Source organism: Solea senegalensis, unplaced genomic scaffold (assembly GCF_019176455.1).
Source record: "Solea senegalensis isolate Sse05_10M unplaced genomic scaffold, IFAPA_SoseM_1 scf7180000016312, whole genome shotgun sequence".
NCBI lineage: Eukaryota > Metazoa > Chordata > Actinopteri > Pleuronectiformes > Soleidae > Solea > Solea senegalensis.
In genome coordinates, this window is record NW_025321716.1 from 1 (window position 1) to 21,453 (window position 21,453).

The following is a 21,453-nucleotide window of genomic DNA, read 5'->3' on the forward strand; positions in this document are numbered from 1 at the left end:
GACTATAGTAGTGTTTGTGAGAGTGTGATAGTAAGTGTGTGTGACTATAGTAGTGTTTGTGAGAGAGTGTGATAGTAAGTGTGTGTGACTATAGTAGTGTTTGTGAGAGAATGTTACGTGTGAAACCAAGTATGATTTACTCCCACAAATAGGCTTTACGTTATTGATATGATACAAAATTAGTTACAAATAGTTTAACTTCATAAAATCACCCTCACACTCCACGTCCGGCTGGCTGCTGTCATGGAGCCGCCAGTCTTGTCTCCTTCGTAGATACGTGATATGACTGTATGAATGAGGACATGAGACAAGCATCAGACAGCTGCTTCAGACTCAGGAGGAGACAGAGAGCAGGTTCGGTTCACAGAGTCTGTTGCCACAGTAACTGACTCAGTCGAGATGAGCTTTGTGAAACCAGTTTCCCTCAGCTCAGGGTTAACACAGTTCTCACTAACCCTGCTTTCCGACACAGGCACAACTTCTATCCTTTCTTCCTAAAGCTAATAAAAAGTTAAACAGACAAACTTATTTTGACTTTTATTGACAAACTTTGTAGAAAAGAAAGACACATTTGAAAGTTTCTATTTACAAAAACAGAGCTTACAGTTATTAACTGTGGTCTGTATCTTACACACACACACACACTGGATTTCAGCTTTTATTTTGTAAAGCCGTCATTTCCTCTTTAATGAAGGCACTAACGACGCAACAGCCGTTTATTTTAAATCTGAATCATAAATAATGATTTGTTCATTTCATTCTTTTTACATATGAACAATCTTTAAATAAAAACACTTTACATTTGTCAAGTTTCACAGGAATGTAACGACACAACGCAGTTCAACACATTCACACATTTCTTTTTTCGCAGCTACAAAAACTCTTTGTATCCGATCTTTTCTGTGCGTTTTCACGTAAACGCCACGACATTCAGTCGGGAGCAGAAAGAAAAACGCGACTTCCCGAGAATCCGACTGAATTCTTCAGATCAGCACCAGTTTAATCTGCCGGACTAAACTAAAAACACTTTGATTTGAGCGACGTTTTAACACCTGAATAATCCAGATTCAGTTTCATTAAAACTGACACGACGACAGGAAGTGAACGTCTGAACTTAGTGTTTAAAACTCACTTTTTTTTTTTTTTTTAAACGCACATAAAAAGTTCATCTTTTTTTAAAAAATATAAAAAAAACGTGAACATTGTTGTTTGTTAGCTGTGCAGAGGTAGCATTTAGCATTGCTCAGGTGTTCGTGTCCTGCTCAGGGATTGGCTGGTTTCTCTGTGCTGCTGGGCGGAGTCAGGACAGGTGCGATGGCGACGGGTGACATCTGACAGTCGGGGGCGTCGACCTGACACTCGTGAGCTTTTCTCTGAAACACAAATAAAACAATGAATGATTCAAATGTCAATAATCTGAATTCTTCAGATTATAGACATGTTTGAGAGATGACGGCGTCTGTCAGTCTGTCTCACCAGCAGGTCCAGGTAGGACACGTGTGTCTGGATGTTGTGTCGGTCATCTCCTTTCACTTTAGGGAAGTTCTTGAGAAGGGGCGTGGCCTCAGTGCGCAGCACGTCCATGAAGGGGCTCATCCAGCGCACACACGGTGCCACGCTCTCCCACGTCAGACCTGACACACGAGGGCAGACATGGGCAGGGTTAGAGGGTGGTCACGTAACCCTGAAAGTCAGTGCAGTCGTCACAGGAAACGTCGCGACTCACCTGAGACTTTGTGGACGACGTCAAAGCTGAAGAAGTGGCAGAAGGCGGCGGCGGCAAGGACGCTGTAGCTGAAGTCCAACCAGTTTATGTCCATCATACACAAGTCCAACAGCTGAGGACACACGGACGTTAGACTACAATCACACACTGTACCTGTGTGTGTGTGTGTGTGCGCGCGCGCGCATGTGTACCTGTGTGATCTGGATGTACGTCTCTTGGGAAAACTGAGGCACCAAGAAGTTCTCGTCGTCTTTCTGGGCTTCCACCTGAGCGTAGAGCTTCAGCCAGGAGATGGACGTCTCAGGACAGAGGTTCCAGTCCAATGCCTGCAGGACGACAGACAAACATGGACGTGAACACGGAGGACTCGACAGGACCAGGACAGTGCTTCAAACAAGTTCACATGGCTGCAGAGACTTAAAGATCTCCGGTCATTCATGTCTCTCCAGTTTTGTCACGAGTGTCGCGATACGAAAGAAATCAATTCATCACACGGTGAATAAACTGAGCTCCATGTTTGTTTTCATTGTCTCTGTCTCAGGACGCCTCTCAGTCAGCTGCATGGTCTGTGTGTGTGTGTGTGTGTGTGTGTGTGTCCTCACTGTTGGTCGTTTAGCCTGTTAATGAACACAGTTTTGTTTACATCCACTTGATTGTGTGTGGTTTTTATTGCAGTGCATTTTATTTATTGTGGATATTCAAAAATTAAATATTCTTTAGAGATAAGTGTGTTGATCTTGGAGGTGAACCTGCAGCATCATCATCATCATCATCGCATTAGATGAAAATGGTCTCGGCAATATTAACATTTATCGCAATAATTTATCGTCCAGCACAATTGGTTATTGTGACAGGTCTATTTGTCACAGGAGACAGACAGACAGAGCCTCCATCACTAAGTTCTAATGTCTTATTTTGTCTGTTCAGTGTTTCGAGTCTTTGTCCAGATTGACCTCAGTGACACAGTGACCACACGAGGCAGCAGAGGACCAGCAGCTAAAATGACTTTGGTGCGGGAGAGCGCAAGTGGTTCACAAACGTTTCTAAAGACACTGTAAACTGAAGCAGACAGATTTTATTGCGTCTAGAAGCTTCTTCTTCACGTGTTTTACCTTCAGCAGGTGAAGCTCCGTGCGCTGGATGTCCCACGTGTCACAGGCTCCGTCCGTCACATACGCAAACTCGTAGATTTTGGGAGGATAAATTTCCTGAGGAGAGAAGTCACAAAACCGAGGCTTTAAAATCAGAAGAAAATCATCACCAGTGAGAGGAAATCCACATTTAAAGTCCCTCATGATCCTGTAGCAGAGTGGGCGGGGCCTCACCTCAATCTTGGAGGCGACGAAGAGCGCCGTGATGCCGATGAGCTGAAGGTAGTCTTTGTTGACGTTCTGCTGAGTCAGCATGAATCGGTCAAAGTAGTCCTGAGCGAGGTAAGCTGTCTGCCGGTGCAGACTGTACACCTCACTGACCTGCAGACAGGGGACACGCATTCAGACGGGGGGGACACACACACGTTCAGACGGGGCACACACACACACGTTCAGTCTCACCTCCAGCAGCCAGTCCAGCAGGATGGCTCTCATCTTGGGCTGCAGTCTGGGGTGCTGCTGAAGGTAACTCTTATCATGGACGTACTTCAGCTCCTTGTTGAGCATTTTGATCCAGACGTCGTCTGAACTGGCCCAGCTGCACAAAACATGACACACACACCGTTAAAACTACAGAGTCACAGTTCACTCATGATGCCAGGAATCAAACCCACAACCTTCCTATGGCAAAATAAGCGATTCCTCCACTGCAAAGCTTTTATTATATTGTACTGTATGAAGTTTAGAGACACACGCACACACACTTGTTTGTTTCGCTGCTTAAAAACTGGATTTTATTACAGAATCATCAGTTCTTTACACGTGAAACTAAGAGCAGGTGATAAAGATTCATGATCCGTGAACACAGACTGGGGGTGGAGTCAGAGTGAGGTGTAAAGCAGCTGCTTACCTGAGGCGGGGGATGGGCGAGGCCTTGATGAAGAGGTTTTTGAAGGTGTACTGTTTGAAGCTGGACGAGTCTGTGGGCTGCAGCTCTTTGTGTGGAGTCTCGATGAGGACACATGGACTCGCTCCGTCCTCTGACCAACACTTCTGAAAACACACACACACACTCACTTTATATCTGCAGTAAACCAGAATAATCCACTTCATTCTCTGAAGCGCAAAACAATGACACCTAGTGGTGACACTGATGTACTGCACAGAAGATTTAAAGTGGACATATTATACCCTATTTCCCCCATTAAAATAGTTCCCTGGTGTCCTAATGAACATGTCAGTGACATGCTTTGGTCAAAACACCATTAGGATGAAGCATCATAGCAGTTCAATAACCCTGCTAAACCCACCCCTTTCAGAACACTCAGTTTTGTGCATGGTCCCTTTATATGCAAATGAGACAAAGGCAAACACACACCCACTTCTTCCAGGGGGTTTCTGATTTGTCCTCTTTACAGCACTCACTCAGCTCCTGTTCCCTCTGCTCCATTCCTCTCCCCCTCCCTCCACTAGTTCTCTGACAATATCAACATGGCAGCGTGAGCAGAAAACAGTGAGAGTGGCGTCACAGGAGGACGTACTGAACACATTTTTTTAATTAGGACGTGTCAGAATGGTCAGTTATGACCTCTATGTGACCTTTTTTTGTAAACAATGTGTGTGTTTGTACGTCGCTGACTAAATACGGCGACCGCTGGCCACAGTCTGATGTGAAGTGGTGCGAACACACGTTTGCTGACTTTATCCAGCACATTAGCTTCATATATAAGGTCTCGAGGTAAACTTACTGGTGGGGCGGTAACATTTGCAGTGAAATGCGCATGCTGCCGTCACAAGAGCAGAGAATTCAACATCGCGTGTATAAGTATTAAAATGGTTAAAAAGTTGATTTTGCATAATATGTCCCCTTTAACAGAGGTGATTTTCATCATCAATCATCTGGTGATTATGTTCATGTGAAATATCAGTGATGAGCAAACTGTGGAAAAAGACAAAGTCCTCAAATGTCTTTGTCCACAAACACAATGATTCAGTTTTAATGAGATCAGAAAATATTCACATTTAAGAAGCTGAACAATCACAGAAATGGCTTTTAATGAATTATTTTTAAAAAGTGGATAAATTTAGTTGTGGATTAACCGTTGTAGACCTACTTTAGTTGAGAGGGAGGGGGAAACAAAATGGACACCCTCATGACACATGACAAGGAGGAGTAACACACTGCTGCTTATCTCTCTCCCTCACACACACACACACACACACACACACACACACACACACTGACCTGTATTTCATAGCTGTGTTTCTTGGCTGCAGGCTGTAGTTTCTTCTTCGATGGCTGGAAATTAAATTTAAAAACTCATTAGACAAAATTCAAACAATATAAAAACAACATACGAGTAACAAAAACAAAACTGTCTGAGTCTGCGACACCTTTAAGAACATGATCACATCTTTATCTCACTGTGAGACAGGCGTTTGCAAACCACTCACTCTCCCACACCAAAGTCCACAGAGAAAACCAGTGATTTCAGCCGGTGGGGACACAGGAGCTGCTGGTCCTCTCCTGCCTCGTGTGGTCACTTTGTCACTGAAGTAAGTCTAGATTAAATATTTTAAAGTTGAAATTTTCAAATGAAAGACATTTGAACTTAGTGATGGAGGCAGCAGTGGATCAACAACTCCTGTGTGTGTGTGTGTGTGTGTGTGTGGTTTACAGAAGTGTGTCTCACAGTGAGATAAAGTGTAGATTTAATATCTGGTGATTGTTTTGTGGCCGAGACACAAACCTCTGACTTTCTCTTCTTCACTGGGACTCTGACGAGCGGCTCAGGTGTGTTCGAGTCTCTGGTTTGAAGTGTGATGCGACCACTGAAGGAAAAACAACATTAACATCAGAGACGGCTTCAAATATCATCATCGAGCTCTGATTCATGCTGCAACTCACGATATTTTAATCATCAGTTAGTTAACGTTGATTTAACCTGGAAATGATTCAGTTTAAATGATTTTTGTTTTATGCAGAAAAGAAACCAAAAATAACATTTAAGAAGCGGGGAAAAAAAATAAAAAAAAATCACACAAACTGGTTTTAATGAATAAAAAATGGCCAAGTTCATCTGGAGGAAACCCGAGCGTCTCACCTGCGTCTGGACATGATGTCAACTGAGTTTATTCTTCTGCTGCAAAGACACAAAAGGAAAGGAGTAAAAATTAAGCTCACAGAAGAAAAACAGAAATCTAGATTCAGACAGATGAATATGAAAATTAAGAATTAAATATCTGCCTTGTTAAAGTCTACAGAGGAATAGAAGTACAGTCGTGCGATAAAGTGCTTTTCTCACTTTGTTTTATTATCGGCCGACCGAGGAGGTTTCTCTTTTTTTAGAAACCAGACGATAATTAATGCTGAATGTCAGCACTGGAGTGCAATTATATACAGTTTTAATAAAACAATAATGCATAAACTAAATATTAAATACATGAAACAGAACAAAAAATAAAAGGAAAAAAATGAAAGTTTGAGTCACATTTATCATATTTATGAAATTACAAAATGTGTAATAATGAATAAATAATCAGTTGATAGGTTATTAGCCTGATTAATGATCAATATCTGCTGATCATCGATGTTTAAGAGACAGATTTTGTTACTCGTACATACAGTCCAGTGATTGTTTGATCAAGAACTACAGCCTTTTTAATCTAATCTGGATTATTTAGAGACATGACTGATGACGTAAAGAGTACACAAGTAAACGATAATACTAAAACATGATGATAATAATAATAATAATAATAATAATAATAATAATAATGAAGATGATAGCTGGTCACAGTAGCAGCAGCAGTCAGAGGGAGGGGGGGTCTGCTCTGCTCCAACTCTCCCTCCATTTTAAACAAAAAAAACTCCAAAATGCTTCATTTCACGCAAACAACGCGAACCGTGAGCGACTCGACACACATTTCCACACTTTACTGAAGCACTTCTGCTCTCAAAGTGTGAAAATATCCACTTTATTCCACGACTGAAACTCAAAGACGCGCCAATTTGAGGAGCTCAGAAGCGGGAGGAATTGAGCTCCTTCCTCCCTGAACCTCCCCCAAGTCTGCGGGGGTAAAGTGCCACAAATGACCGCTTAACAACAATCGAACCGACTTTAAACTGGACCCGACCACAACCACAGTTCCAGGATTCACACATGTAAAGAAACGTGTGTTTAACCGAAGTTAAACCCGGTTAAACACGGGTAAAGAGACTCCAGCACCGCGAGGCTAAGCTGTGGAGGGGGGAGCTACAGTCATTAGCAAACTCTAGCTAACTAGGTCAACAATAACCAGCTAATGTCGACATGTAGACACACGAGTGATGGTCTGGTTTAGTCTAAAACCAGGTATAGAGTCAGTGTGCGAAAAAGAAACAGAGAAAACGACTTTAACTCTGTTTAATGAGACTTTTTAAAGTCACAACAGCAGCGTTTTCCCACAGTTAGAACACAAACTCGTACAAAACTTAAAAAAAGACTCAGTAAAACATGCACTTTACAACCAAAGGTGAGAAACATTTAAATGTCTCCGAAATCACATTTAAATCGACATTATAGTGAGTTTAAAGCACAAGTGAAGCTGCACACTGAGGCTCGTCCTCATTTAAACCCACTCCAAACTAAACTACACCCACAAATACACGGATTTAAGGGTTAAAACGAATAAACTTCATCCTGAACGTTGACCCACAAGAACCTGGTCTGTAAAGGCTTTAGAGTGTGTGTGTGGGAGCTCTCCGGCGCTGTGCTCTTACCTCCTCAGTGAAGAATGAATGAATGAATGATCATCAGCTGTGGCGCCGGCGCCAATCCTTATATCCGCATAGGCCTGCCGCCAACACTGCGCATGCGCGTTCCCGGTTTTCACAGAAACGCGCTAAATGTTTAAATTTGAAGCGAGATTTTTCTCAAACGAACCGGAGCGGAGCGTTCACACGGTGTCCGCGAGTCTCCGCGAGCCTGCGCGCGGACACAGCGGCTCTGCGGCGGCGGAAAAAGCCGCTGATTCGCGTCGTTTAACTGGAGCGCGCGCTCACTTCTACACACACAGAGTCGCGCGGGGGTTTTCGTGACGAAAACGGCGCTTCCCGTTAGTTCCGGTTGGACTTTGACGGCTGCGCAGACGCCAGTGAATGTGACGACAGCTGATGTTTACGACAATGTTCCGATTCTGTCAAGTTTTTTGCCATTTTTCTTCGCGGGAGTGAAACAGCTTCCGCGTCCATGTCCCGCCCATGGGAGGGGCGTGTGTGACTTCTGACCAATGACAGAGTGAGCGGCGACTCCCGCGTGCTTCCTGCTGGATGTAAACAGAGGGAGCACGTGGGTGAGCAGCTGTCAGAGACACAATGACAGAGGACAGTGATGAGAGAGAGACAGACAGACAGACAGACAGATAGATAGATAGATAGATAGATAGATAGATAGATAACGTTATGATCTTTAAATCACATTTAGGTACACATGATATAAAAATAAACAAAGAAATCAGACTGATTTTTACCATTTACTAATGTTGTGGGGACCTAAAACTGTATACACAGTCACATTATGGGGACTTGTCTTCCTTGTGGGGACAAAACTCATGTCCCCACAACGTAAATGACTACATTTTAAGGTGAAGATATGTTTTAAGGTTAGGTTGAGGTTAGGGTTAGGATTAGGCAGTAATTGTGGTTAAGGTTAGAGTAAGTCTCCAGGAAATTAATGTAAGTCAATGCAATGTCCCCTCAAGTCATGAATGTCCAACGTGTATGTGTGTGTGACATTAATTTTAAACTGGGAGAAAAACTTATCTTGACTTGGTTTTATATTTTTATTGAAAAGTGTCATAAGTCCCACCCCTGATCTAAACCCTCCCTTGAACAAAGGTCACATGATTGGGTGAAACCTCCAGAAAATCTTCTTGAAAATGTGGGAGACTCTGGAGACGGAGCGGCTCTTCTTGTTCAGATGAACCTTCACACAAGTGGCGATGGCGGTCTGAAGACCTTCAGAGCATCCGGACTCCATGGAGACCAACAGTCCCAGTGGACTGCAGTACTGCTTCTGCAGCTCCTTCACAATGACTTTACGAAGTTGGTCGACATCTTTTAAGGTAATGGCGACTTTGGAACCTTCCAGTTCGGCCCAGACTCCGTCTAATAGAGTGTTGACTTTGGATTCCAGGTTTGGAACGATGACAGAACTTTGTTTCACCTCCAGTGTCGCGTTCAGGAAGAGTTTAGTGATGACAGACCTGAGAAAGAACCTGCTGTTTCCTGTCACGTCTGCAGCGTCCTGAACATGTTCAGCACATGTTCTCAAAAGTGCTGCGTTCTCCTCCTCTTGGAGGTGTTTTTCTTCCTCTTGAAACTGTATCTTCTCTTCTTGGAGCTGTTTCTCCTCCTCTTGAAACTGTATCTTCTCTTCTTGGAGCTGTTTCTCCTCATCTTGAAACTGTATCTTCTCTTCTTGGAACTGTTTCTCCTGTTCTTGGAGACATTTCTTCTTGTCTGGGAATGGTTTCTCCTCCTCTTGGAGCTGTTTCTCCTCCTCTTGAAACCGTATCTCCTCTTCTTGGAACCGTATCTCCTCCTCTTGAAACCGTTTTTCCTGTTCTTGGAGAAATGTGTCCTCATCTTGGAACCATATCTCATGTTCTTGGAGCTGTTTCTTCTCTTCTTGAAACCATTTCTCATCCTCTTGGAACCATTTCTCCTCCTCTTGGAGCTGTTTCTCCTGCTCTTGAAATTGCTTCTCCTCCTCTTGGAACTGTTTCTCCTGCTCTTGGAAGCGTTTCTCCTGCTCATAGAACCATTTCTCCTCCTGTTGGAGCTGTTTCTCCTCCTGTTGGAGCTCACTGTCCTTCAGAACAGTCAACATGCTGTGGCAGCTGAACAGTTCTTGGTTGCTCAGCCACCAGCTCATCAGGGACAGGAAGCAGACGACTCTGCTCTTGATGTCTTGGTAGATCCTGTTTTGAGACCAAGGTCCTGACACTTTGCAGACCGAGTCCTCTCCGGTGATGTGCCTGTAGAGCAGTGGACTGAGTTTCCCTGTGATAACAAAGGCCTTGTGAAATAAGACGTCTCTGAGGTTGTCGATGAGAGCTAGCTCACCTGTCTCACCTGCCAGCAGCACAGACTCCACGACAGTCAGTAATGACCGCAGTGACTCACTGTCTCCACCTTTGCTCTCGCAGATGAACTTGGCCTTCACCTGTGAGATGATCTGACACATCGACGCTTCGATGAACTTCTTGGTAAAAAAGTCACAGATCTTCCTCCTGGCTCGATCCACCAACTGCTGTTTGTGCTGCTGAGGTTCAGGATCTGGATCTTCAGTCTCTTGGAGGCTCACAGCCTCAGTGATGGACTCAGCGATGTCGTCAGCATCACTTTTGTTCTCCAGAGACGACGCCTTTTCCAGCAGGTTATAAACCATGTCTGCAACGTTGTCCAGAATGGGCTCGATGATCTCCGCCGCCTTGTCCATGAGGACATCCTGGACGGACAGGTTGGACGGGATCGGTTGTCCTCTGGACTGACAGTGTGTCTGCAAATTGCACCATTTCTTCATCTTCCTGGCGCTCACCTTCAGAACTTTGCCCGTTGAACAGATCATGGCGTTGAGTTTTCCCGGTGGAATGATGCGTGTCTTTGTTTCTGAAGCCGTCACGTAGTACGTGACCTCTGACACCATCAGCTTGGTCACTCTGTTGATGCTGGATCCTGGGACGGACTTGACGAGCAGAGCCTCAGTGAAGCTGCAGCAGAGCGAGTCGTACAGAGCGTCATGGACTTGGTTTATTGGAGCTCCTTCCTTTATTTTTTTGGACCAGACGTGTGAGAAGCTCCTGAAGATGTTCAGCAGCATGTGAGCCAGTTTGTGTTTGGTGCGAATGTCCAACGCTCCCGACTGGACCGAGCTCCACTGATCAAGAGTCAAATGTTTGACGCACGATATGATGTGTGGTCGAATAGTCTGGACTGACTTCATGGTCAGATCACCAGTGCTTAACGTCTCCATCTTTCGTGGACTTTCTTTCTACACTCTCATATCACAACATGTTGTCCAACGTTGTCTTCTCACGATGTCTTGGCCACACACTACTGAGTAATGTGTCCAGAGGGGACATGAAAGGATGCAGTCCCTCAACAGCTGTCACACACTGGGGTCCTTTCATGTGCTCTGTCTTTTCCAAGCGTAACCATGGCAATAGAAATCACAACAAATGAATACATATCCCAGTGTGGCAAAAAAAAGAGTGTTTTTGCCATAAAACACTCTTCAGACTATAGTAGCACAGCGTTTCCTGACATTTGTAAACCACTCAGTCTCCCACACCAAAGTCCAGAGAGAAAATCAGTGATTTTAGCTCACGGGGACACTGCCTCGTGTGGTCACTTGAATGTTGAATGATGGATTTCAAAATGCCGAATTTACAAAATAAGACATTAGAACTTAGTGATGGAGGCAGCAGTGATCAACAACTGCTGTGTGTGTGTGCGTGTGTGTGTGTGGTGTTAAAATCACTGATTTTCTCTCTTTTCAGTGAGATAAAGACGCAAACACGTCCTTAAAGACATTCAATTCAATTCAATTCAATTTTATTTGTATAGCCCCAAATCATAACATACATTATCTCAAGGCACTGTACAGAGACAACATCAAGGAGAGCAGAGAACCCCAATAGTTCACACAATGAGCAAACACTAGGCATCAGTGGAGAGAAGAAGAAATCTCTGACAGAACCAGACTCAGAGATGTGCGGTCATCTGCCTCGACCGGTTGGGGTGAAAGGAAAAATGGGGGACAGTGGAGAGGTGGGGGACAGAAAATGGGGGGAGAGGAAGGACAAGAGGGAGATGAGGGAGAGACAGAAGAGAGAGAGGGAGACCAGCAGCAGATACACAACAACTGTATCAGGTTACAAGTTTATACAGTTAATGATATCGACCTTTTAATTACAAAATAATAATAATGGTGACGATGAGCGTAGCCTTGGAAACTGGATCTTGATCCTGCAACCTGCATGATGAGAATACAGAGAGAGAGAGAGAAGGAAGGAAGGAAGGACACAAACTAGGGAGAGAAAGAGACAAGGTTAATGACATATAAAAAGTCATAATCAAATCCTGAGTGTGAGAGAGTGAATGTGCGTGTACCACAGGAAAATCCCCCAGCAGTTTAGTTCTATAGCAGCATAACTAAGAGATGGTCCAGGTTTCCCTGAACCAGCTCTAACTATAAGCTTTATCAAAAAGGAAAGTTTTAAGTTTAAGTTTAAATACATCGTAGACTTAAACTGAAGCACACATGACAAACGGAGACAGTCGCTGTGTATGAAAACATTTATTATCTGATCACATGTATGAACTGTTTAATGAGCTGTTTGTTTTCAGAGAGTTGATCATTCATACCAAATACAAAGTTGAGCATTTATGTCGATAAATAAAACATTATAGTTCCTACACCTGTTTTTTTTTGTTTTTTTTGGCAAAGTGCTGTATTTTCCAGTAAACTAACACCAACAAAAAAACATCTAACACTCAGTGAAAAGTGAAAAAAATGCCACAAAATATTCTTCACACTTTAAAATTTAAATAATAATAATAATAATGATGATTATTATTATAATAATAATAATAATAATAATAACAAAAAAGGAGAGAATAGGTTTTGCTACATCATTCTGTCTGGTTTTGTTTAGTCATTGTTAGAAAAGCTGCGTCTGGCTGAGTGGGCGGCAACGACGCGTCTCCACCGCCGAGTGGTGCATAGTTGGTTTCTGACATAGTTTGTTTGCGTGTTTTTATTGATTTCAAAAACAAAAGTAGAGAGAGTTCAAGTTCTTCATTGATGCATTTCAACATTTTAACATTTTAACCTGGAAGGCACATGATCCACACAGTTCAAGGCTTTTCAAAAACCCACAAACAAACCCTCAATAAAAATCCCTGTTGGTTTGATGAGAGACGAGAAAAGTTAAGATAAGAGGAGACAAATCATAAAATAACATCGTCTGTGATTGTAGAGAGAGAGAGAAACAAAAAAAACATGCGACGATCGCGATATCGATTATTTACAAACACGCGTTTATTATTAATGTCACGACTGGAGCTTCAGTGCCGCACAGTTCCACATCTCCGGCTTCACTGAGACGCAGAACAGACATTTAGTTTTCTTATGTTCCGTTCTTTAAATGCATGATTATTTCAATGAATGTTGAGAAAACTTTCAAACATCTGACTTTAGTGTGGACATTTCGTGTGGACGTTGTGCGTGGACGTTTCGCGTGGATGCTTCGTGTAGATGTTTTGTGTGGACGTTTCGTGCGGACATGTAAACAATTGCGATTCTTTCCCCGCGCAGTGCAGCGACTCGTCTCCACTGCTGTCGCAACAAAACAACAAGAACAAAAATGAACTCATTATTATGAACAAGTTAAAGATAAAAAAGTTGCAGCTACTTTTTTTTTGGTTTAAATATTTAAAGAGATTAAGAAAACTTAACTATGTTAACAAAGAAGATAAAACACAAAGGGTTTTCTATACATGTGGATGATTTCAGTCAGCTGAGTTCAGGTTCACAGTCCCGGGACCAGGATCAGAGAAAAAAAACGTGAAAAGAATCATCAGCCGTCAAGTAAATCTGCGTTGAGTGAGAAGGTGATTGGTTGTCGTGACCCTGAGACGTGGACTGCAGATTCTTTAAAGAACCAAAAATCAACAAAAACAAGAACAATCGTCTTTTTCTAACGTTTTTCCCACAAACAACGTTACAACCATGCGACGGACTAACAAAACAAACCACACCCACTTCATACTGATATGTAAATTATTTTTTTCTTTTCAAAAAATATTTTGGAATTTTTTTTTTTAAATACATTTTCATTGACATTTCTTTTCTCAAAGCTACGATAAAAAAAGGCTTAAGTGAAATTTAAATCAGTCGTTTTTTTTCTTTTATCAAAAAAGAACTGAATCAGAGGCAGGTTTTTACAGCGGCGACGCAATGCTTTACGGCAGGAAGTGAATCAGTGATTTTAAAAAATAACAAACAGCTGCGGAAAAACACGACGTGAATTATTGTTAGCAAATGTATTTATTTATTCTATAGAATCAATCAGTTTACGATGTGGAGCTGATGCTAACTTAGTCTGGCTACAGTAGCTGCTAACATCAACCGTCAATGCTACGTAGTTTGGCTATAGAGGCTGCTAACGTAGTCTGGCTACAGTAGCTGCTAACACCAACCGCCAAAGCTTGTTTTTCCGTCATCGTTTACGTCAACGAAGCAAACCTACAACATCAGCAGGTGAAGATGGTGCCCCCTGCTGGTGATCTTTTTTAATGGTTTGTTTGGAGCTTCATCTGACCTTTGACCCACGTCGTGTTCTTGAGCAACATTCCTCAACATCCTCACACTGATTTAAACGACGAGATCATGCCGCGTCGCTCTTCACAGAAACACGAATCAGTAACGTCGCCGTACAAAAAAACCTGCCGCCGAGTAAAGTGACCTGCAGCATCGAAGAAGACAGACGTCACAAGACAACTGCTCCTTCCTCTGATTAGACATAAAGACTAAGAGAGGGAGGGGAAAGAGGTGGGGCCACATGATGACCGTTTCATTTCACCACGCCCGCTTCTTCTCATCATTGTCATAAAGAAGGTATAAAGAAAAGGAGGAGAGGAAGAGGAGGAGTCACCAAACCAACTGACCATGTGAGCCAATAGAAAGAGAGATCAGCCATTTTCCCTTTTTCACCGTCCAATCAGGTTTCAGGACGTCTGCGATGAGTGAAGGCTGATGAAGGAGGTGCTGGTGTTGATGATGATGATGAAGGCTGACGTGGCCTCAGAAGTTGAGGTGTCTCTGGCTGGGCTGGTGCAGTTGCACCGTGCTGGCCTTCGGGGGGCGCAGCAGGTTGAGGCGTCGCAGGGCGTTGCGGGACAGTGGCTGGGCGGAGCTTCCCTGGCGATGATGCTGCTGCAGGAGGCCGGCGCGGGCAGAAAACGCAGCGGCGAGGCAGAAGGAGTGGAGGCTGGAGCGACGTTGGGCCATGGCTGCCTCTGGCCTGCAGGGGGCGACAGCACGTGTTTAAAGTGAGGTTAAAAACATACGAGGTCAAAGAGGCATTCAAAAAAGTCATGATGACGCACAGTCAGTGACAAAATGGCCACCAGCAGAGACACAAGAAAAAAAAACATTTTAGCTGCTTCACAAAAGTCACTTTAAGTCTTCATCTCACTGTGAGGCCACTCACTCTCCCACACCAAAGTCCACAGAGAAACTCAGTGGTTTAGTTGCTGGTCCTCTGCTGCCTCGTGTGGTCACTTTGTGTCACTGAAGAAAGTCTAAATTAAATATTTTAAAAGCTGAATTTTACAAAATCAGACATCTGAACGTGAACATGTTCTTGAAAGATGTCCTCGACTTAAACCGACAGTGGTTGCCATGGTTACACGGAACTGCTTCCTTATATCACCTCATTCAAAAATCCTCACCTTGTCCCTTTAAGAACCAGCATCAGGTGATCTGATGACTCACCTGTGTCGGGGGCCGTCCAGTGTACGTCTCGCCTTCTCCTTCCCTCCTGAGGCCATCGGGGCGGTGGCAGACAGAAAGTCCCGCCCCTGGTCGAGGAGGCGTGGCAGTGGGTCGAGGGTGAGTCGGGGGGGGCTGCGGTGGCGGGCATAGACGGACATGCTGGGGTGCTCGATCAGCAGGTTTTCCAGCGGGCTGGTCTCCAGGACGACAGGCTGGTTGCCGCGGCCGGTGAAGCAGGGTGGGGGCGTGACAAACCAGCTCTCCTCCAGAGAGCAGGCATCCAGACGCAGGAACCCGCTCTCCTCCTCCGCCTCATCATCATCATCGTCGTTGCCCTCTTCGTGCTCCTCAGCGCCGCCGTCCAGGTCGGTGTCAGCCGTGGAGTTGAGGGAGGTGCAGGAGGCATAGCGGATGCGGGGGCTGGACACTGGAGACGGAATCATCACCAGGTCTTCCTCCCCCTCCTCCTCGTCCTGGACCAGGTCTGGATGAGGAGCAGTGGATCCAGACAGTCCATCACACTGAGCAGAACAGGCTTCAGCTGCAGAGACAGAGACGATGATTCATAAATGTGTTTGTCCAGCAGAGGGCAGTGAAGTACATACATGTCCACAGTTCACAGGTTTACTGAAAAAGTGACGCGTCCTCGTCTGAAACTGTCTCACACTGTGGAACTGGAGACGAGACGAGAGCAGGTCGTCTCAGGTCAGAGTGAAAGTGTGCCAGGACTGAGTCAGAGACATCTGTGGGTGAGTGTGTGTGTGTTCAGGTATTACTCATGTTGTGGGGACCTGAATGTGTTTACACACACACATTATGAGGACTTGTCTTCTTTATGGGGACAAAAATGAAATCCCCAGAACACAAATGATTACATTTAAAGGTGAAGACATATTGTATGATTATGGTTAAGGTTAGAGTGCGTCCTCTTGTCTCCTGTCCTCTGACATTAAAACGCTCTAAAGTTGTTCAGTAACTTTAAACTCAGTTATTTTTAACGTGTGTTTCAACATAAATATGAATGATTCTTAATAAACTCACAATCGTTTGACTCATGTTTCTCTCTGGGTTTTTCTACTGTGCTAGAGAAACAAACATTAATTTCTGGCCTAGCTGTTAGCCTAGCTGTTAGCCTGGTTTATTAGTCACTACATCCTCAGGAACAATGGCCCAATTGTCGTTGGGCAAAGTAGCTGTTAGCCTAGCTGTTAGCTGACGTACTTTTTTACAACTTAGGACAGAGTTGACTGTTTTTATTTTATATGGTTTTATAAACGCCTTCATGTCGTAAAAGACACAAAATAGAAACAACAACTCATTTTGTTTTCTACCTATGCTAACTGCTATGCTTACAGTGATTGAAAGTAAGTAAGTAAAGCTTATTTCTATTTAAAAACAACCTGAGTGGACAAAACAGCTAATGGCTATGCTAATAGACGGAGTAATAGTCGAGCATCTGCGTACTGTCTCTTTACACTCACACACGACGACTGAGTTTAGCGCAGATTTTTATAATCGTCACAAAAATATCAGGAGATTTTTTTAGTGGTTTGGATCATTTGGTAATATACTGTATATATTCTATTAATTAATAATATAATATACTCACTCAGGTAGTTGACCAGGATCCAATCTTCGTCTTCGTCTTCCTCAGTGCCTCTGCGGCTCCGGCTCAGCTCCTCCCCCTCGTCCCCGAACAGAACACTGGCGAACCTCTGGAACATTCCCGCTGGACGTCCAGCAGGGGGCGGCGGCGCTGAGGGGGGGGGCGGGCTGCGACGGCAGAGGGGCGTGGCCAGCACTTTGTTCATCAGCTGTGGGATTGGCTGCGGCGGGAAGGCTCCGGAAAAACAACGGTAAAGAGCATGAACAGAGTTTGGTCCCGGGTCATCTGAGGGGACAGTGGACGAGACAAAAGTCAATAATCGTTCATATAAAGAGAGAAAATTCACTCCAAACATCACAGGGAAACATAAAGCAGAGAGTTTTCATGCTGATGCCAGATATTCATCAATTACATGAGAATCTGATTTATTAAGTAGTGAAGCACTTGGTCTAAAAAAGGACGATAAATAAAATGATTTAAGATTCCAGAACAGCACAACACATCTGCTTAACTTAAGTTAAATATGATGTATTGTTAAATACCACATTGTTCTGGTACAGTAAGTGTTTTTATTTCTTTGTATTGTGTTGTTTTAAATGGATAAAAATCAGATAAATCAAACTACACATATTATGCACATTAATATGCAATTAATATTAAAACAGTTTATTCTTAAAAGCCGAATTCTGTCGTTTTTTTTGTTTTTAAACATGTCTTTCACTTAATGGTCAGTGCCTCATTATAAAGATAATTACATTAGTGGGTTAAATCACAGATTACGCCTTTAGAATTTAAGACAGTTACCTGGAATTAACACAAGGGGGGCACGTGAGCGTTTTACTCGATATGAACTTGCCGAAAAAACAAAAAATTGAAATTTACGATTTTTTTCAAACGGCACTTGAACGCGCACTCGATTCAAACAAACCCAGGCCGATCTCTGCTGAGATGCGTTTACAGCCTCCAGCCGGCTCGTTTTTCTCACTTCTTACTCACGATACGTAAATTAATAAAGAAAAATCAGAGACAAAACAAAAAAAATGCGGGTATCGCATTCAGCTGTAACACAAAACAAACATTTAACCGATCGAGTGAGAGGCAGATAATCTGCTGCACACACACACATTTATCAGGGATTATTATGGGTGGATCATAACCATTACAATAATGACCTAACAAAAAAAGGAGAGGCTCGTTTACATCACCGATTCACACCGTTAAATGGGTCACGGCCGCGGTGTTTAAGGCGACGCGTTACATCATATTCACATTTATTCAGTGAAGGCCAAAGAATCACACACATCGCAAAACTATTAATAAAACACACCAGTGACGAACATCTGTCTGAACAATGACCCGTAAACGCACCACCGTCGAATTCACAGATCTGTAACAAAAGCAGCCGAACCCGCTTTAGAAAACTCCGAACGAATGAGCTTTTTTACTTCATCATGTACAAATACCCAACATTATTCAAGATCGATTTTGTCGTAGACGAAGTAATTGATCAACCGGCTGTTTCTTTGTGCACCAATGTAGTTGTTTAACAAGTTTGCGAAGCTGAAAAAATAAAAACCAACCGGGTCCGACAGCGCCACGGTGGAATTTTACAGACATGGAACAAAAGCAGCCGAACCCGCTTTACGAAAACTGGAAAACAGAGTTCGAACGCGATTTTCAATTCACAAATTACAGATTAACTACATACATTTTGAACGACTGTCTTATTTATTAAGCAATACATCCATCGGCTATGTCTGTCTGCAGTAATGCGGTTTATTAATGATTGTGCGAGTCAAAAAAAACAACACAAACTGGTCCGCGAGCGCCACTGGAGTTCACAGTCGTGTAACCAGAGCAGCCGATCCCGCTTTGAGAAAGGTAAAATACAAAGATCGATTCGCTTACTACCTCACAAAGAACGGATAATGAAAACAATTTTTGGCTAATATCCCTGTCAACAATGTAATCGACCATTCGGCGATGGCTATGTGCACAATGATGGTTTAATAACGAGTGTGCGAGCCGAAACATTGTTCGATAAAATAAAGCCTCGGGGAGAAGACAAGGGTGTAACTGCACAGAGTCAGTGAGAAGCTGAAGAGTCTACGTGTTTGACTTTTACTTCTTTATTCACTTATTCACCTGCTTGTGGATGTATTACATTAAGTATTTCCAAAATAAAAGGACAAAGGCAGAGTTCAGCAGCGACGCCCGAAGCTTTGAACTCTGCAGCGGAAACAATGAATATTATATTGTTCTTATTTTGTGCATTTTTTTGTTTTGTTTCTTTCATAAAAAGCAACTGAACTCGTGAAGACTCGTTCGTTTCCGTGTGAAGAGAAAAACAAAGACGTTTTCCCGAGCGGACACAAAACAAAGAGACTCACCTGTGGTCGTCACTGTGAGGTAGATAAAAACACCAAAACTCCCAAAACTCCGCGTTTCTTCTCAGAAGAAATAACTGACGGATTCATGTGTTCACACATACGTGAATGTATGTGTTATAAAAGTGTCGCGCGCTCGTGTTCGTTTCCTCTCCGCTGCTCCTTCTTTTGTTGTTGTTCTCCAACAGCTGATCGTCGTGACGCAGCCAGAGGCAGCCTGACCGCGAGGGGCGGGGTCAGGTGCACCGGGCCAATCGGGTGACGCGGGGCAGCCTGTCACTATCCACGTGACTTGCAGCCCCCCCTTTCTGGTGTATTTAAGTGCATGACAGGGCAGAGCGTGAGCCCAAAATACCCGAGAAATACAGAAATACGCGGAACTATACATAAATATGTACATATATATTATAATGGATTGTTTGTCTACACGTTAGTGTTTTGTAATAATTTAATAATTATAAAGAAAGATAAAGTTGCAGCTTAAATTTGAATATTTTCTACTTTCTGTCATTTTTCAGCTTCTTAAATGTGAATATTTTCTATTTTCTGTCATTTTTCAGCTTCTTAAATGTGAACATTTTCTATTTTCTGTCATTTTTCAGCTTCTTAAATGTGAACATTTTCTACTTTCTGTCATTTTCAGCTTCTTAAATGTGAACATTTTCTGCTTTCGCTCAGTTTTTAATTCTTAAATGTGAATATTTTCTACTTTCTGTCATTTTTCAGCTTCTTAAATGTGTATATGTTCTACATTCTGTCATTTTTCAACTTCTTAAATGTGAATATTTTCTACTTTTTGTAATTTTCAGTTTCTCAAATGTGAACATTTTCAACTTTCTGTCATTTTCTACTTTCTGTCATTTTCACCTTCTTAAATGTGAACATTTTGAGTACTTTGTAATTTTTCTCAGCTTCTTAAATGTGAATATTTTCTTACTTTCAGTCATTTTTTCAGCTTCTTAAATGTAGAACATTTTCTACCTTCTGTTATTTTTCAACTCTCTAGCCTGAACATTTTCTACTTTCTATCATTTTTCAGCTTCTTAAATGTGAATATTTTCTACTTTCTATCATTTTCAGCTTCTTAAATGTGAATATTTTCTACTTTCTGTCATTTTTCAGCTTCTTAAATTTGAATATTTTCTACTTTCTATCATTTTCAGCTTCTTAAATGTGAATATTTTCTACTTTCTATCATTTTTCAGCTTCTTAAATGTGAATATTTTCTATTTTTTGTCATTTATCAACTTCTGAATGTGAATATTTTCTACATTCTGTCATTTTTCAACTTCTGAATGTGAACATTTTCAACTTTCTGTCATTTTCTACTTTCTGTCATTTTCACCTTCTTAAATGTGAACATTTTATACTTTGTAATTTTTCAGCTTCTTAAATGTGAATATTTTCTACTTTCAGTCATTTTTCAGCTTCTTAAATGTGAACATTTTCTACTTTCTGTCATTTTTCAGCTTCTTAAATGTGAAAATGTTCTACTTTCTGTTATTTTTCAACTTCTGAATGTGAACATTTTCTACTTTGTAATTTTTCAGCTTCTCAAATGTGAATATTTTCTACTTTCTCTCATTTTTCAGCTTCTTAAATGTGAATATTTTCAACTTTCTCTCATTTTTCAGCTTCTTAAATGTGAACATTTTCTACTTTCTGTCATTTTCAGCTTCTTAAATATGAATATTTTCTACTTTCAGTCATTTTTCAGCTTCTTAAATGTGAATATTTTCTACTCTCTATTTTTAGCTTCTTAAATGTAAACATTTTCTACTTTCTGTCATTTTTCAGCTTCTTAAATGTGAAAATTTTCTACTTTCGCTCAGTTTTTAATTCTTAAATGTGAATATTTTCTACTTTCTGTCATTTTTCAGCTACGTAAATTTGAATATTTTCTATTTTCTGTCCTGTTTTACCTACTTAAATGTTAATATTTTCTACTTTCTGTCATTTTTCAGCTTCTTAAATGTGAATATGTTCTGCTTTCTCTCAGTTTTCAGTTCTTAAATGTGAATATTTTCTACTTTCTGTCATTTTTCAGCTTCTTAAATGTGAATATTTTCTATTTTTTGTCATTTATCAACTTCTTAAA

General features: G+C 42.1%; 2 protein-coding genes across 2 annotated transcripts; both read right to left on the reverse strand.

Annotated features, from left to right (window-relative positions):
- Positions 1 to 645: 645 nt before the first annotated feature.
- ccne2 (cyclin E2) lies at positions 646 to 8,006 on the reverse strand. Its single transcript, XM_044018135.1, has 12 exons — positions 7,580 to 8,006; positions 5,922 to 5,960; positions 5,568 to 5,649; positions 5,063 to 5,116; positions 3,728 to 3,870; positions 3,280 to 3,415; positions 3,052 to 3,198; positions 2,839 to 2,934; positions 1,918 to 2,052; positions 1,727 to 1,838; positions 1,477 to 1,634; positions 646 to 1,373 (listed from the first exon to the last, which is right to left on the reverse strand). Exons 2-12 carry the CDS (start codon positions 5,933 to 5,935, stop codon positions 1,263 to 1,265), a joined length of 1,188 nt encoding a protein of 395 aa, XP_043874070.1. The 5' UTR covers positions 5,936 to 5,960; positions 7,580 to 8,006; the 3' UTR covers positions 646 to 1,262.
- A 4,139-nt stretch (positions 8,007 to 12,145) lies between these two features.
- On the reverse strand, positions 12,146 to 19,567 carry tp53inp1 (tumor protein p53 inducible nuclear protein 1). Its single transcript, XM_044018136.1, has 4 exons — positions 19,359 to 19,567; positions 16,972 to 17,253; positions 15,363 to 15,903; positions 12,146 to 14,889 (listed from the first exon to the last, which is right to left on the reverse strand). The coding sequence occupies exons 2-4, from the start codon at positions 17,171 to 17,173 to the stop codon at positions 14,670 to 14,672; spliced, it is 963 nt and encodes a 320-aa protein (XP_043874071.1). The 5' UTR covers positions 17,174 to 17,253; positions 19,359 to 19,567; the 3' UTR covers positions 12,146 to 14,669.
- Between the last annotated feature and the right edge of the window lie 1,886 nt (positions 19,568 to 21,453).

What these genes read in the sequence shown, in the direction of transcription:
- ccne2 (XM_044018135.1), bottom strand. An exon ending in TGAAGAAGAGAAAGTCAGAG is followed by an intron (nt 5,117 to 5,567) that starts GTTTGTGTCTCG and finishes TTTAATTTCCAG; the next exon opens with CCATCGAAGAAGAAACTACA. An exon ending in TCGTCGCCTCCAAGATTGAG is followed by an intron (nt 2,935 to 3,051) that starts GTGAGGCCCCGC and finishes TTCTCTCCTCAG; the next exon opens with GAAATTTATCCTCCCAAAAT.
- tp53inp1 (XM_044018136.1), bottom strand. Translation starts at nt 17,173, where the DNA reads ATGAACAAAGTGCTGGCCACGCCCCTCTGCCGTCGCAGCCCGCCCCCC. An exon ending in GATCCTGGTCAACTACCTGA is followed by an intron (nt 15,904 to 16,971) that starts GTGAGTATATTA and finishes CTGTCTCTGCAG; the next exon opens with CTGAAGCCTGTTCTGCTCAG. An exon ending in CTGGACGGCCCCCGACACAG is followed by an intron (nt 14,890 to 15,362) that starts GTGAGTCATCAG and finishes CGCCCCCTGCAG; the next exon opens with GCCAGAGGCAGCCATGGCCC.